Below are 15,371 nucleotides of genomic sequence, written 5' to 3' on the forward strand. Positions count from 1 at the left end.
AAGCTGTTCTTCTTGCTCCAAAGACCTAAAACTACAAAGACAAGTTATCTGCCCTGCATACATCCAGTATTATAATAGTGGGTTTACCAGAGCAGGATTATCAGAGCAAATACTCCCATTCAGAAACTGAAGAATAGGAGACAAAGCCAACACTTGGCAGTAGCAGTTCTGAAACCCAGCTGTGCATGTGGGATCCCAGTTCCAGAGATAGATTGTGAAACTATTGGAGTTTAAACTTCAGAACCTCTTATTTGTAGAGGCCCCTCCAGGTAGTCATAATCATTTTATATATAATTTATTGGAAAGTGTGTCATTAAAGTGGCAGTGGACATTTTTGTATTTGTAATTACATATATATTTTTTTCCTTAGAGAGCTTTCCCCACCAATTGTATAAACTGAAATCCCCATAAAACCTGGATCTATTTCTGCTTGATTTTGCTCCCCGAGAGAGACTTTCCAGTAACCTCTGCTCTGTGGACTTCAGTTCAACCTTTTGAGAGGTCTATCTCCATTTTCTTCCCTGGTCACATGTGAGGTGGACAATAGAGAAAATATCCTTGGGAGCTGAGAAATGTTTTCAGCCCACTTACTGCCTATAGAAAGTTGAAGTCTCAAAGGTCATGATTTTTTTAAAGGCAAAATTAAAAAAAAAAACCCAAACCTTTGTATTATATAAATTTTCAAACATATATAATAATAGAGGGAATTAGTACAGTCAACCCTCGTGCATTCAGTACCTAAGAGTCTTCTTTACATCTTAAACATTCACATGTGTTTTAGCCTAGACTCATGGTTTCTTTGTCAGTAAACTCTCTCAAAAACTATTTAATACGTTTTTTTCTATTTGATTCCAGGTAGTTCCATGTGCCAGTAGCCACAACTATAGTCCTTATTAAGTCATACCTTTCTAAATTTCCTTGTAGTATCCTTGAACATATTAGGCTTATTGATTTGATCCTTGATACTAGGCTGAGTTGATCTTTGTTGTTCAAAGATTTTCTCAATTTATGTTTTACCAATTGCAGATGAGAATAAATTACCTCATTCAATCCCTCAAGTCTCTGAATTTCTCAACTCCCTCTACTTTCATTCCTGCTTGCAAACTGACCATATTTTCTTAAGCTTATTTCTTTTTGTAGTTCCTTATTAAATACAGCCATCAGCTGCCAATATATACTAATATACTCTCTTCACTATCCTTTTCCCCTAAAACTACAATTTCATTAGATATATTATCTATCTTCCAGGTTATCTCAGGGATAAATTTACCAAACGTTTTATCATTGCATAAGATTAATTGCCAAATCCTTTAGCCGCCACCTACAACTTAGCCTCTAAGCCAGTGCTACTTATTTTAGTCTTTTTTATTATGGCAAGAATACCTTTTGCCCTTCTAGTTACCAATTTCTATCAATAAGGATGGGCTAGGTTATTCCATAGAAACAATCAGCACCCAAATCTTAGTGACTTAAAAACAAATATGTATTTCTCATTTGTACTGTTTCCATTATAGTTTAACAGGGAGGTTCTGCTCATCATAATCACTCAGGTCCCAGGCTGTTGGAGCAGCCACCATCTGAACATTGTGGGTCCCAGGTGTGCTAGAGGGAAAGTAGAGCTCTGTAAGTTCCCTCACTGGCAATTATCTATCCCCTAAGAAGTAACACTCATCATTTCCATTTATTACTCCTTAGTCACCTAGTATTCCCACAAGAGAGTGAGGAATCCTATGCTCCAGGAGAGAGGAGATTCAGAAATATTTGGCAAAGAGCACTATAGCAAGTGAAATCTTGAGGAAAAGTGAATTGTCTCCTCTCCTCTGCTTAGGAAACCCCAAGTCATTAAAAAAAATTCTTTGAGTATGCAGTTACTAAGTTTCCATTTTCATTTGGAAATTTTTTATTCTCTTTTGTAGATAATGGTATTAATGTCGAGAATTTGATTTAGAGATCAATCAATTAAGAAGTTAAATGTATTTCCCTTATATCTGAGAAAAATTAATATAATTTCAAAAATTATATGTAGTAATTATCATAGGGTAAAATTTCATATACCAATATATAGGGAAATAATTTAATTTACCATTATTTTTTAGAATCTTATTGTATAATGACTTCTTTTCCTTAATAGTTTTATGTTAGTAGGAGAGCCTTTTGCTGCTAAAACAAAAGTTCTGCATATGCTGGCTGATACTCTAACTCTTATGAATGAACGTGGCTATGGAGAGGAAGAAAAGGTCATTTATAGGACTGTAAACCCCAAATCCATTACTATGGGCCAACTTTTTGGACAATTTGACCCCGTGTCCCATGAGGTAATCTACAGTATAAACATTCTCCACTCTCATTGACAATGCACATTAAGCCAAGAAATTTGAAATGTTTTTGTATTATCACTTGATAATTTTTTAAGGACACTTTCCAACTCTTCCTTTTTTCCTCCTCAGTGGACTGATGGTATTGTGGCTAACACTTTTAGAGAATTTGCCTTATCAGAAACACCTGACCGGAAATGGGTTGTATTTGATGGTCCCATTGACACTTTGTGGATAGAGAGCATGAACACAGTATTGGATGATAATAAAAAGGTAAATCATCATGATTAAAAGCAAAACAAATGCACAATATGAATATACTTAACACTTCTGAACTGTAAAGTTAAAAATGGTTAATATGGTAATTTGATGCTTTTTTTTTTTACCACAATTAAAAAAAGCAAAACAGATGCAGATAGGCTTAAACAATGTTATGTGTTCAACAACTAATCATCTCAGACTGTATATTTAAAATAAGGGATGCAGCAAATTGAATAAGTTTATAAATTATCTTTTCAATGAAAACTATGCTATAGTAAATTCTTTGCTTAATTTTTTAATTAGAATGCAAGTATATTAAAATTACTGTATTAGCAGGAAGGCATAGTAATGTAATGGGTGGCAATAAGTTAAGCAACTACAGTGTTAAGGTTTCTTATAGAACTTTAATATTTTAGAAGAAAATAAAAAGCCCTCATTCTTTTTTGAAAACATCAGTTGCTTCAGTGCTTATATGTGGTACATTACCTTAAACCTATGAGATATAAAAAAAAAGAGAAAATGGAAGTCTTCTAGTACTTATTTTAATTGAGAGATAACATAAGTATAAAATGTGCACTAACTTTAAGTTTAGATTCTAAGATTTTTTTACATATGTGTACACTCACATAACCATCACCTAAATAAAAGTGCATAAAATTTATTGCACCCTACAAAGTTTACTCATGTCCCTACCCAATCAGTATACCCTCCCCAAGGGGCAATCACTATTCTGACTTCTACTGTGATAAACTAGTTTTGCCAGTTCTTGAACTTCATATAAATAGAATCATACTCTTTAGTGTTTTCTTTCATTTGGTCAGTATAGTGATCTGTGATATTTATATTGTAGATCCATTTTGTTTATTTATTTATTATTCTTTTTGTGTCTGTATTAGTATTCTACTGTGTTAGTATATCAATTTATTTTTTTGCTTTTATGAAATAATTATAATACTAAATAAGCAAACTAATTTAATTAGCATTCAAACATTTACTCCAGTACTTTATCATAGGTGGTTAGTCATTTGTTCATATTCTTTCTTTCATTCATTCAGTCAGTCATATTGATTGAACTAAAGGGGAAAGTAAACAGAGGAGAAATAGTGATGATTCAGAAGAGAGGGGTTAATCAGTCCAGTCAAGTCTAAGGATTCAGAGCCAAATGGAAGGATTGTTTCATATTGGATGCAAGGAGAGCAGGAAAGATGAATGTATGGCTTTGATAGTGGAAATTTGAAGGCAAATCCTTTTGATGATTTATTTTTTCTGTGTGCAGTGGCAGGCCCTGGTTCTTTGTATACTCAAGGAGAAAGGGGAAGATTTAAATTAGCCATCATGGAAAATGGGAAAGACAGCTGCCTAGGAAAACATAGAAGCATATCTGAGTGTTATGGAGAAACTGATGGAGTTGAAGACCATGAGTTATAAACTATAGTGCCAAGGTCTGCCTTTGTGAGATTTTCTCTACCAATTTAAGCACCTTGGATGTTGGGTGTAGATAATGTTGCCAGACTGGAAATACAGAAAGACTTTAAAGATATTGGCATGAGAACGATAGAAGTGCTGGACCACAGAACAGAAACTACCTAAAGAAAGAAGTAAAAACAACAGGGATATGAAAATCTGTATGAAAATGAAGAGCAAATATAGGAGGAGTCAATGAGTGAGAGAGCTGGATGGAGCAGAGACTTGAATGCTCAGAACTGTGTAGTGTTCCAGGAGAGAAGGTCCCAGGTATATAAGGCGGATGGCTGGAGTGGAGTAGGGTTGAAGACAAGGTAGTTAAATACCAGAGGTGGGGGGCGGGGGTGCTGTAATGAGATATTTCCCCTTATGAACATTGGATCAGGCCAGAGTTATAGTAGAGAGAAAGAGACTGAGCCAGCTGCCAAAGGCTTTAGCCAAGCAGGGGTTGTCAAAGGAGCAAGGGCTGCAATAGAGGATGGAATAGAAGTAGTTAGGAAATAGCATGGGGGAGCGAGAAGAATGTTGACTCCCCCTCTCAAATTTGTAGCAAGAAGGAGAATGTTTGCTGAAACAGCCTGGTAGAAACTTAAAAGTATTCTAGACAAGCACTGTCCAATAGAACTTTCTGTAGCGATGGACATATCTGCACTGTCCAATAAGGTAGCTACTAGTCACATGCAGCTATTGAGCATTTAAAATGTGGCTAAGTGCAATAGAAGAACTGAATTGTAAATTTTATCTAATTAAAATGAAATATAAATAGCCACATATGATTACTGACTGTCTTATTGGACAGTCCAGCACTAGACCGTTCATTCATTTTACAGATAAGAAACAGATCCAGAAATGTTAAATGCTGTATTGTTGATGAACTAGATAGGGGCAAAATTGGGATTAGAGTAATGAATCAGAGATGAAGCACTGAAAAATAAATGTAGTGGAAGAATTTTAAAGACTTAATAATGCAATTAATTTGGGGTATCAACAGTTTATAATTATTACCAACATTATTAAAAGTTAATGATAATTCCAAAGGTGGAAGCCAAGGAGATTGAGAGGATACAATGGCTTTAATAATAATGGACAAGATAGGAATTTGGCAGAAAGGACACAGTTGATAAATTCAGTTTTTCACACATTTGATTAAAGAGGAATGTTTTAGGGCTTCCCTGGTGGCGCAGTGGTTGAGAGTCCACCTGCTGATGCAGGGGACACGGGTTCGTGCCCCGGTTCAGGAAGATCCCACATGCCGCGGAGCGGCTGGGCCCGTGAGCCATGGCCGCTGAGCCTGCACGTCCAGAGCCTGTGCTCCGCAATGGGAGAGGCCACAACAGTGAGAGGCCCGCGTACCACAAAAAAAAAAAAAAAAAAGAGGAATGTTTTAGATTAAGAGAGACCAAGAGGACGTGGCAAGCCCAGTGCATAGTCCTTGATTGAATTTTGGTTTGAATCAATCAGTTGAAAAGACATTTCTTGTACAACTGAGAATATTTGAGTATTGGCTGAGTATTAGATGATATTAAGGAATTATTGGTAATTTTGTTAGATGGCTAATGTTTTTGTGGTTATATAGAAAAGTCCTTATTTTTAAAGATGGATATTGACATATTTGGATGTGAAATGCCATGATGTTTGTAATGATCTTTAAAATACTTTTAAAAAAGACTAAGTAAATATGGCAAAATGTTAACATAGGTTAAATCTACGAGATGGGTATGTGAGTGTTCATAGTATTCTCTATTTTTTCTATTTCTCTTTTTTTATTAATAAAAAAGGTCTTATGACAACTTTATAAAATCAGGAGCATTTCATGTAATTTTTTAATAACAAAAGCTGACGTTTGTATAGGATTTTATATTTTTTTCAATATATCATGTAGTTCCCCTCTCCCTTAATTCTATGAGAGGAAAATTATCCCTTTTTACAGATGAAGAGACTGAGAGTCAGAGATATTATATATTTGCTTACCTAGTAAGTTGACAGAACTAGACCTAGAATTAAGATTTTTCTGGCTTCCATTCTAATACTTATTCTATTATATCATAGGAGATACTTTAATAAATAGAATAAATTTTTACCTGAGAAGTTTGAGATTTTTTTTAAATAAACATTTGAAAAATTATTGCCTTCAGCTCTGCCTTATGAGTGGAGAAATCATTCAAATGTCCCCTCAAATGAGTCTCATCTTTGAAGCAATGGACCTTTCCCAGGCCTCAGTAAGTTCATAATTTAATATAACAGTAGTGTTTGTTTGTTCATTTATTCATTTGTTCATTTTGTCAATAAGTACTTTTTATTATGTGTCAGAAAGCGAGTTAGGCACAAGGAATACAAAGATGAATAAGACACAGTGTATGCTCGTTTAGGGAGGATGAGAACCATGCTAATAAATATATATATCCCAGTACAGAGCTACATGTTAAGTGCTCTAAGAATATGGAGGGGGTGAGCACCCAAGAGAGGAATGGGTAGAGGAGGACGACAATGGAAAATGTTTGAGTGTTTGACCTGGTTTTGAGGGGTAAGACTTCTCCACAGAGACTGGCTGGGGCCGGGCATTCCAAATCATGACAAGAAAACTTATAGAGACATGGAGCTATACCATATCTGGGGAACTGTAACTGCAAATGGTTTCATCTAGTGTATGTGAATGCTGTAGAGGAAGATAGGAGCCAGATCATGAAGGACCTTATAAGTCATGCAAAGAATTAGTTAATAACTACCAGATTAGAAAAGGAAAACTTGTCTTTTTTCTGTAGCCTGCCACTGTAAGCCGCTGTGGCATGATTTATTTGGAGCCCTCACAGTTGGGATGGGAACCACTTGTGTCTTCTTGGTTGAATTCACTGAAAGGACCTCTACAGGAACCAGATCATCAAGCTCTTCTGAGAGGACTTTTTGACTGGTTAATACAGCCCACTTTAAGTCTTCGTAAGAAAAAATGCAAGGTAACACTATAATTCTCTTATACACTCAAATTTCTTTACTTTCCATTCAGTTTGACTAAGTCTAAAGTCAGAATGGTAGGGTAAATAACTAAAATCAGTTTCTCTTTAGACATGTAGTATCCACTTTTTTAAAAAGTTGAAATATTTATTATGACAATCGATGATTCACATGCAGTTGTAAGAAATAATACAGAGAGATCCCACATACACTTCACCTAATGTCCCCCCATGGTAACATTTTGCAAGACTGTATTATAATATCACAACAAGGATATTGACATTGATAATATCTATTGATCTTATCTACATTTCCCTAGTTATACGTCTACTTGGGGTGTGTGTGTGTGTGTGTGTGTGTATGTGTGTGCATGCATTTAATTTTTTAATTTTAAAAATAAAAGTTATAATACCTAAAGTGTACATGTTGATTTGATATACATATATGTAGTGAAATGATTACCACAGTCAAGTTAATTAACATATCTCCTCAAATAGTTAACATACTTTTGTGTGTGTGCGATGAGAGCACCTGAAATCTACTCTCTTAGCAAATTTCCAGTACTGATACCTATTGTATCAGCATTATTAACTAAAGTCATCATGTTGTACATTAGGTCTCTAGACTTATTCATCTGGCATAGATGTAACTTTGTACTATTTGCCAAGTGTCTCCGCATTTCTCTCACCTCCCCACCACTGGTAACCTGTTTTACTCTCTGCTTCTTTTTATGTGTTCAACTTTTAGATTTTGCATACAAGTGAGATCATGCAGTTTTTTCCTTTCTGTGTCAGGCTTATTTCACTTAGCATAAAGTCCTCAAGTTTTGTTTATGTTGTTGAAAAAGGCAGGATTTTCTTTTTTAAGAATGAATATTATTCCATTATATATATACCACAATATCTTTATCCATTCATCCACCAGGGGACAGTTAGGTGTTTCCATATCTAGGCTATTGTGAATAATGCTTCAATGAACCTGGGAGCACAGATATCTCTTTGAGGTACTTATTTCATTTCCTTTGGGTGCTGTATCTAGAGGAGGCATTGCTGGATCATATGGTAGTTCTATTTTTAGTTTTCTGAGGATCCTCCATACTGTTTTCCATAATGGCTGGACCAATTTACACTCCCACCACCAGTGCACGAGGGTTCTCTTTTCTCCACATTCTAACCAACACTTATTATCTTTTATCTTTTTGATAATACCCATCCTAACAGGTGTGAGGTGACATTTCGTTGTGGTTTTGATTTGCATTTCCTTGACGATTAGTGAGGCTGAGTGGCTTTTCGTATATGTGTTGGCCATTTGTATGTAGTCTCCAGAAAAAAATGTCTATTCAGGTCCTATGCCCATTTAAAAAATTGGGTTGTTTGTGTTTTTGCTGTTGAGTTGTATGAGTTCCTTATATATTTAGGATATTAATTCCTTATTATATATATGATTTGCAGATATTTTTCTCCCATTCAGTAGGTTGCCTTTTCATTTTTTGATGGTTTCCTTTGCTGTGCAGAAAAAGCTTATTAGTTTGATGTAGTCCCACTTGTTTATTTTTGTATTTTTGCCTGAGCTTTTGATATCATATCCAAAAAAATCATTGCTAAGCCAATGTCAAGGAGCTTACCCCCCACCCCCTCACCATGTTTTCTTCTAAGAGTTTTATGGTTTCAGGTTTTACATTTAAGTCTAATCCATCTCAAGCTGATTTTTATGTCTAGTGCAAGGTAAGTGTCCCATTTCATTCATTTACATGTGGACATCCAGTTTTTTCAACACCAATTATTAAGGAGACTATCCTTTCCTCATTGTATATTCTTGGCACCATTGCCAAAGATCAGCTGACCATATATGGTTGGGTTTATTTCTACTCTGTTCCACTGGTTTATATGTCCGTTTTTATGCCTCTATCATTCTGTTTTGTACTAGAGCTAATGTAATTTGAAATCAGAAAGTGTGATGTCTCCAACTTTACTCTTCTCTCTTAAGATTACTTTGGCTATTTGAGGTCTTTTGTGGTTCCATACAAATTTTAAGATTGGTTTTTCTATTTTTGTAAAAAATGTCGTTGGAATATTGATAGTGATTGCATTGAATCTGTAGTTCACTTGGGTAGGATGGACATTCTTCCAGTCCTTGAGCACAGAATATCTTTCCATTTATTTGTGTCTTCACTTTCTTTCATTACTGTTTTATAGTTTTCAGTGTACAGATATTCCACTTCCTTGGTTAAATTTATTCTTAAGTATTTTATTCTTTTTGATGCTATCATAAATGGGATTGTTTTCTTGATTTCCTTTCTAAATCGGTCATTGTTGATGAAAAGAAATGCAACTGATTTTTGTGAGTTGGTTTTGTATCCTGCAACTTTCTTGAATTTATTAGTTCTAAAATGTTGTGTCCCCCTTCCTTCCCATCTCTGTGGAGTCTTTAGGGTTTCTACAAATAGGATTATGTCATCTGCAAAGAGAGGTAAATTTACTTCTTCTTTTCTGATTTACATGTCTTTTATTTCTTTTTCTTGTCTCATTGTTCTTGCTAGTACTTCTGGCACTGTATTGAATAAAAGTGTTGAGAGGGGGCATACTTGCCTTGTACCAGATCTTAGAGGAAAAGCTTTCAGTTTTACCCAATTATGATTTTAACTCTGGGATTTTCATAAGTGCCCTTTATTTTGTTGCAGAGATTTTTATCATGAATGGATATTGAACTTTGTCAAATGTTTTTTTCTGAATCTCTTCAGATGATTATGTGGTTTTATGTTTCATTCTGTTAATGTGTTGCATCACATAGATTGATTTGCATATGTTAAACCAATCTTGGATCCCAGGGATAAATCCCACTTGGTTATGTTGTATTCTCTTTTTGATGAGTTGTTGAATTCAGTTTGCTAGTATTTTGTTGGGGATTTTTGCATCTACATTCATCAGAGATACTGACCTATAGTTTTTTGTTTTTTTGTTTTTTTCTTGTGTTGGCTTTCTCTGGCTTTGATATTAGGGTAATGCTGGCTTCAGAGAATGAGTTCAGAAGTATTCCCTCTACTTCAGTTTTTTGAAGAGTCTGAGAAGGATTTTTATTAATTTTTCTTTGAATGTTCGGTAGAATTGTGAAGCTGTGAAGTCATCTGGCCCTGGGAATTTTTGTTGGGAAATATTTGATTACGACTTCAATCTCCCTGTCTGTTATTGGTCTATTCAGGCTTTCTGTTTCTTCTCTATTCAGTTGTGGTAGGTTGTATGTTTCTAGGAATTTATCCATTTCTTCTAGATTATCCAATTTGTTTGCATATAATTGTTCATAATAGTTCCTTATTATTTCTTTTTTTTCTGAGTCATCCATTGCAATGTCTCCTCTTTCATTTCTGATTTTATTTATTTGAGTCTTCTCTCTTTTTTCTTGGTTAGTCTAGCTAAGGGTTTTTTTATTTAGTATATTTTTTTAAGAAACCAACACTTAGTTATGTTGATTTTTTTTTCTGTTGTTTTTTTTAGTCTCTATTTGATTTATTCCTACTCTGATCTTTATTATTTCCTTCCTTCTGCCAACTGTGAAATTAGTTTGCTCTTCTTTTTCTAGTTCTTTGAGGTGTAAAATTAGGTTGCTTATTTGAGATCTTTTTTCTTTTTTAATGAAAGTGTTCATTGCTATAAACTTCCTCTTAGTACTGCTTTTGGTGTACCTCATAAGTTTTGGTATATATTGTTTCCATTTTCATTTGTCTCAGGATATTTTTTGATTTCCTCTTTGACCCAGTGGTTGTACAAGAGTATGTTATTAAAGCAGAAACTAATACACCATTGTGAAGCAATTATACTCCAATAAAGTTGTAAAAAAAAAAAGAGTACGTTATTTAGTTTCCACATATTTGTGAATTTTCTCTTTTTTTTTCTGATTTCTAGTTTTAATCCATTGTGGTCAGAAAAGATACTTCGTATAATTTCAATCTTCTTAAGTTTCTTAAGACTTGTTTTGTGATCTAACATGGGGTCTATCCTAAAGAATATTCTTTGTGCACTGGAAAAGCATGTATATTCTTCTCCTTTTGGGTGAAAAGTTGTGTATATATCTGTTAGGTATATTTGGTCTATGGTGTTGTTCAAGTTCACTGTTTCTTTACTGATTTTCTGTCTGGATATTCTATCCCTTATTGAAAATGGGATATTGAAGTCTCCTAATATTGTATTGCTATCAGTCTCTCCTTTCATATCAGTTAGTATTTGTTTTATATACTTAGGTGCTCTGATGTTGGGTGCATATGTATTTACAGTTGCTTTATCTTCCTATTCAATTGATCATTTTATCATTATGTAATAATAACCTTCTTTGTCTCTAGAGATAGTTTTTGACTTAAAGTCTACTTAGTATTATTTAAGTATAGCCATTTCTGCTTTCCTTTGGTTACCATTTGCATGGAATATCTTTTTCCATCCCTTCATATTCAGCCTATGTGTGTCCTTGAATCTAAAGTGAGTTTCTTATAGACACCATACAGTTAGATCTTTGTTTTTTTTTTTATCTATTCAGCTTCTCTGTATCTTTTTACTGGGGAGTTTAACCTATTTACATTTAAACTATCTATTGATAGGAAAGAATTTACTATTGCTATTTTAAAAACTATTTTCTGTTTATCTTGTAGTTCTTTTGTCCCTCTTTTCTCTCTTGCTGTCTTCCTTTGTGTTTTTGTTTTTTGTTTTTTTGGGTTTTTTTTTTATTGATAGGATTTGATTCCTTTCTCTTTTTCTTTTGTGTAACTTCTATAAGTATTTTCTTTGTTGTTACCAAGGAGCTTACATATATTATCTTAAAACAGGGTACTTTAAGCTGATAACAACTTAATTCATTTACATGTAAGAACTCTCCACTTTTATCCCTCCTTTCTCCACATTGTAGGCTATTGATGTCACAATTAACATTTATTTATAGTATGTGTCCATTAACATAATTAATTATAGTTGTTTTTAATACTTTTGTCCTTTAGCTTTTATAGTTGAATTAAAAGTGATTTACACAGCACCATTATAGCAATATCCACCTTTGGCTTTTTTTAATTTTATTTTATTTAGTTATTTATTTTTGTCTATGTTGGGTCTTCATTGCTGTTTGCAGGCTTTCTCTAGTTGCGGTGAGTGGGGACTACTCTTCATTGTGGTGCATGGGCTTCCCATTGTGGTGGCTTCTCTTGTTGCGGAGCAGGGCTCTAGGCACATGGGCTTCAGTAGTTGTGGCACACAGGCTCAGTAGTTGTGGCTTGTGGGCTCTAGAGCACAGGCTCAGTAGTTGTGGCACATGGGATTAGTTGCTCCGCGGCATGTGGGATCTTCCTGGACCAGGGCTCAAACCCATGTCACCTGCATTGCCAGGTGGATTCTTAACCACAGCACCACCAGAGAAGTCCCCACCACCCTGTGGTTTTATATTGCTGAAGTTACATCTGAATAACCCAGAGGTAAAATTTATTCCAGCTATACTCTTTGAATTAAAACTATAGTGACTAAAGATCTAAAAATTCCATATTTTAAAATTATTTTAGGGAATTCCCTGGCAGTCTAGTGGCTAGGACTTGGCGCTTTCACTGCCAGGGCCTGGCTTCAGTCCCTGGTCAGGGAACTAAGATTCCACAAGCCAAGTGCCTCCCCCCAAAATAAATAAATAAAAAATAAAAGGATTTTAAATATGTACCTTTAAAAACTCACATATACATATAGTATTGTGTTAGTTTCCTGGGGCTGTTGTAACAAATTACTACATACTTGGTGACTTAAAGCAACAGAAATTTATTCCGTCACAGTTCTGGGGCCAGAAGTCTGAAATCAAGGTGTTGGCAAGAATGTGCTTCCTCTGGTAGCACTAAGGGAGACTCTTTCCTTATCTCTTCCAGCTTCTTTTGGCTCCAGCCTTTTTTTGACTTGTGCCTGCGTAACTCTAGTCTTTTTCTTCATGTTCACATGGCCTTCTACTCTGTGTGTCTCTCCACTATGTGACTTTTATGAGGGTTTATGACTTTGAATTTAGGGCCCACCAGATAATCCAGAATGATCTCCTCATCTTGAGACTTTAACTTAATTACATTTTCAAAAACCCTTTTTCCAAATAAGATCACCTTTGTGGCTTCCTGGGATTAGGATGTGGATATATCTTTTTGGGGACCACCACATAATTGAGAAGGGAAAAGAGTGTTCAGTAGATTTTCATCCTAAAATACTATTTTGGAGATAGGAAAAATATCCTGCATAAAATAAAAGAAGACAATTTCACTTTATGAAGATTCTGTACAACGTCTCATAGAAAAAATATACAAATAATCATTTTTCAGTTTTTAAAATTTTAAAGCTAATACTATACATTGTAAAAAATACAAAATAAACTTCATCTTTCTGATAATGAGTGATAGATTTTCTTTTCTTAATTCATTCTCATATTTTCCATAGCCAGTTAGTCCCCAGCATCTATTGATTTTTCCCTCATTGCTAACTTTCATATCTGTCTTCTCCTCTCCATCGCAGTTCCTCTGACCACCCCCCTTCATCCTGTCATAATAGCTTCAGTTCTGACCTTCATCATTTCTTACCTGAATCAATACAATGGAGCTACTCTGGTCCAGTCTACATCCTGCTACCAGAATGAGGATTCCAAAACACAAATTCATTCCATTTACTCCCCTACTTAAAACCCTCCATTGGAACCCTCTTCGTCTTAGCATGACATCCTTAACATAGCCTATAAAGCCTTTCAGGATCTGACCCCTGTCTGCTTCTCAGGTTTTATTTCTTGCCATTCCTCTCTCACACCCTCTTTTCACATCCTACAGAATCCCTTTAATACTCTGTGTCCACTTATATCTCCATGTCTGTATATATGTTGTTTCCCCTGCCTTGACATTATTCCCTTCTGCACCTGGTTAACTCACACTTTCCTTCCAAATTCATCTCAGCTCTTCCTTCATCTGGGAAATCTTCCTTGATTATTCCTCTCCTATTTCCCTCCTTGTCTTCCTACCTGGGTCTGGGCTAATTGTTTATCCCAAGTATTCTAGTAGCCTCCCACTACCTTGGGACTTCCTCTGTCATGTCATTATTATACCATATTATTTTAGTCTATTTAATTTCAATATCACTTCTTTTCAGAGATCATGTGTTTTATTTTCATATCTCCTAGCTTGGTATATAGGTATACTGTGTTTTTGATAAATGTTTGTTGAATAAACAGATGAATAAATGGGTGTTATAAACTTCATTTCTACTATCTCTAGAGCATTATTTATTCTCTTACTAGTTTTCATTTCTCAAAGAATTCAGAATAAGAATATGTTTTACACAACTGTGTAATGTAATATGCTAGACTAAAATATCTGAGAGATTTTTATCATGCCTACAATTTAAATTCCTTAAGTTTAAATTTTATAAAGACCTTAGGAAAACTACATTTTTTAAATGAAATGTTTATTTTCTTTTATTATATAAATAAGATGAAAGTAAAGTATCTTATTCTTTTCATTTTGAAGGAACTGATTCCTACAAGCGATAGCAATGTAGTTGTATCTCTAACACGCCTCTTTGAAGTACTACTCTGTAACGTGGTAGAAAACGATCCTACCAGCAAGCACATTCGTGTTTGGATTATGGTTGGTTTTATACTTATTGTGTTTTTTAATTATGGAATAAAATATGCCTCTGGCAAATGATACTTGTGTTGAGAAAGACATTACAAGACCTAGAGCTGTTTTTTGGTGAGCACCAAAAGAATACCTGAAGACATTAAAGTTGCCCTGACCTGGTATTCTGATTTAAAAACGATTTAGAGAAAGTAAAATATGTCAGAATGAATCAAGACACCCTATTACTTATGAAAGATCATAATTTGATAAACACTTTATAAGGTGACAATATTAAACTAATATGGACTTCTTGTCTAAATGTTAAGCTAGAGTGTAAGCTACAACAAACTGGCTACCGAAGACTAGGAGCAGGCATCCAACCAGCTGGGTGGAGCATTGCAGGCAGAATTCATAGAGGATATATGTAGGAAGGAGTCAGTGGTCCAGGTTAGTTAATGTCTAGAGATCAGAGAATGACAGAGAATAAGGCTCTCAGGGAGCCAAAGGAAAGAGATGTTCTGTACGCTTCCCTGGTCTATGCTACTTTCCTATCCACCACCTTATTCTCAAATGCCTCGATCTCCTCTTTCAATCTATCTTCTATTCTACTCTGTGGTAATAGCAGTTCCCTCCCATGGTTTTCCCTTCACTTTGTTGCCACAGAAAATTTTCTCTTAAAATATTTTTGATAGATTTTTCTAACTAGATAAGGCATGTACCTAGAGCAAAATTCAAAAGACAAAAGTAAATTTTCCACCCATACCAGTCCCCCAGCCACCCTCAAGGCA

At 34.9% G+C, this 15,371-nt stretch overlaps 1 protein-coding gene across 2 annotated transcripts in view; it reads left to right on the plus strand.

Moving 5' to 3' along the window:
* DNAH12 (dynein axonemal heavy chain 12) overlaps positions 1–15,371 on the plus strand; it is a 219,961-nt gene that overhangs the window by 116,099 nt on the left and 88,491 nt on the right. The window contains exons 31-35 of one of the 2 annotated variants that reach the window (XM_082639577.1): positions 2,132–2,315; positions 2,448–2,588; positions 6,176–6,259; positions 6,803–6,991; positions 14,491–14,610. In XM_082639577.1, coding sequence (XP_082495703.1) covers positions 2,132–2,315; positions 2,448–2,588; positions 6,176–6,259; positions 6,803–6,991; positions 14,491–14,610 — 718 coding nt within the window. The remainder of the gene's footprint in view (positions 1–2,131; positions 2,316–2,447; positions 2,589–6,175; positions 6,260–6,802; positions 6,992–14,490; positions 14,611–15,371) is intronic. The other variant, XM_082639578.1, reaches the window with a different exon arrangement.

Source organism: Mesoplodon mirus (assembly GCF_964341445.2).
Source record: "Mesoplodon mirus genome assembly, chromosome: 12".
NCBI classification, from domain to species: domain Eukaryota; kingdom Metazoa; phylum Chordata; class Mammalia; order Artiodactyla; family Ziphiidae; genus Mesoplodon; species Mesoplodon mirus.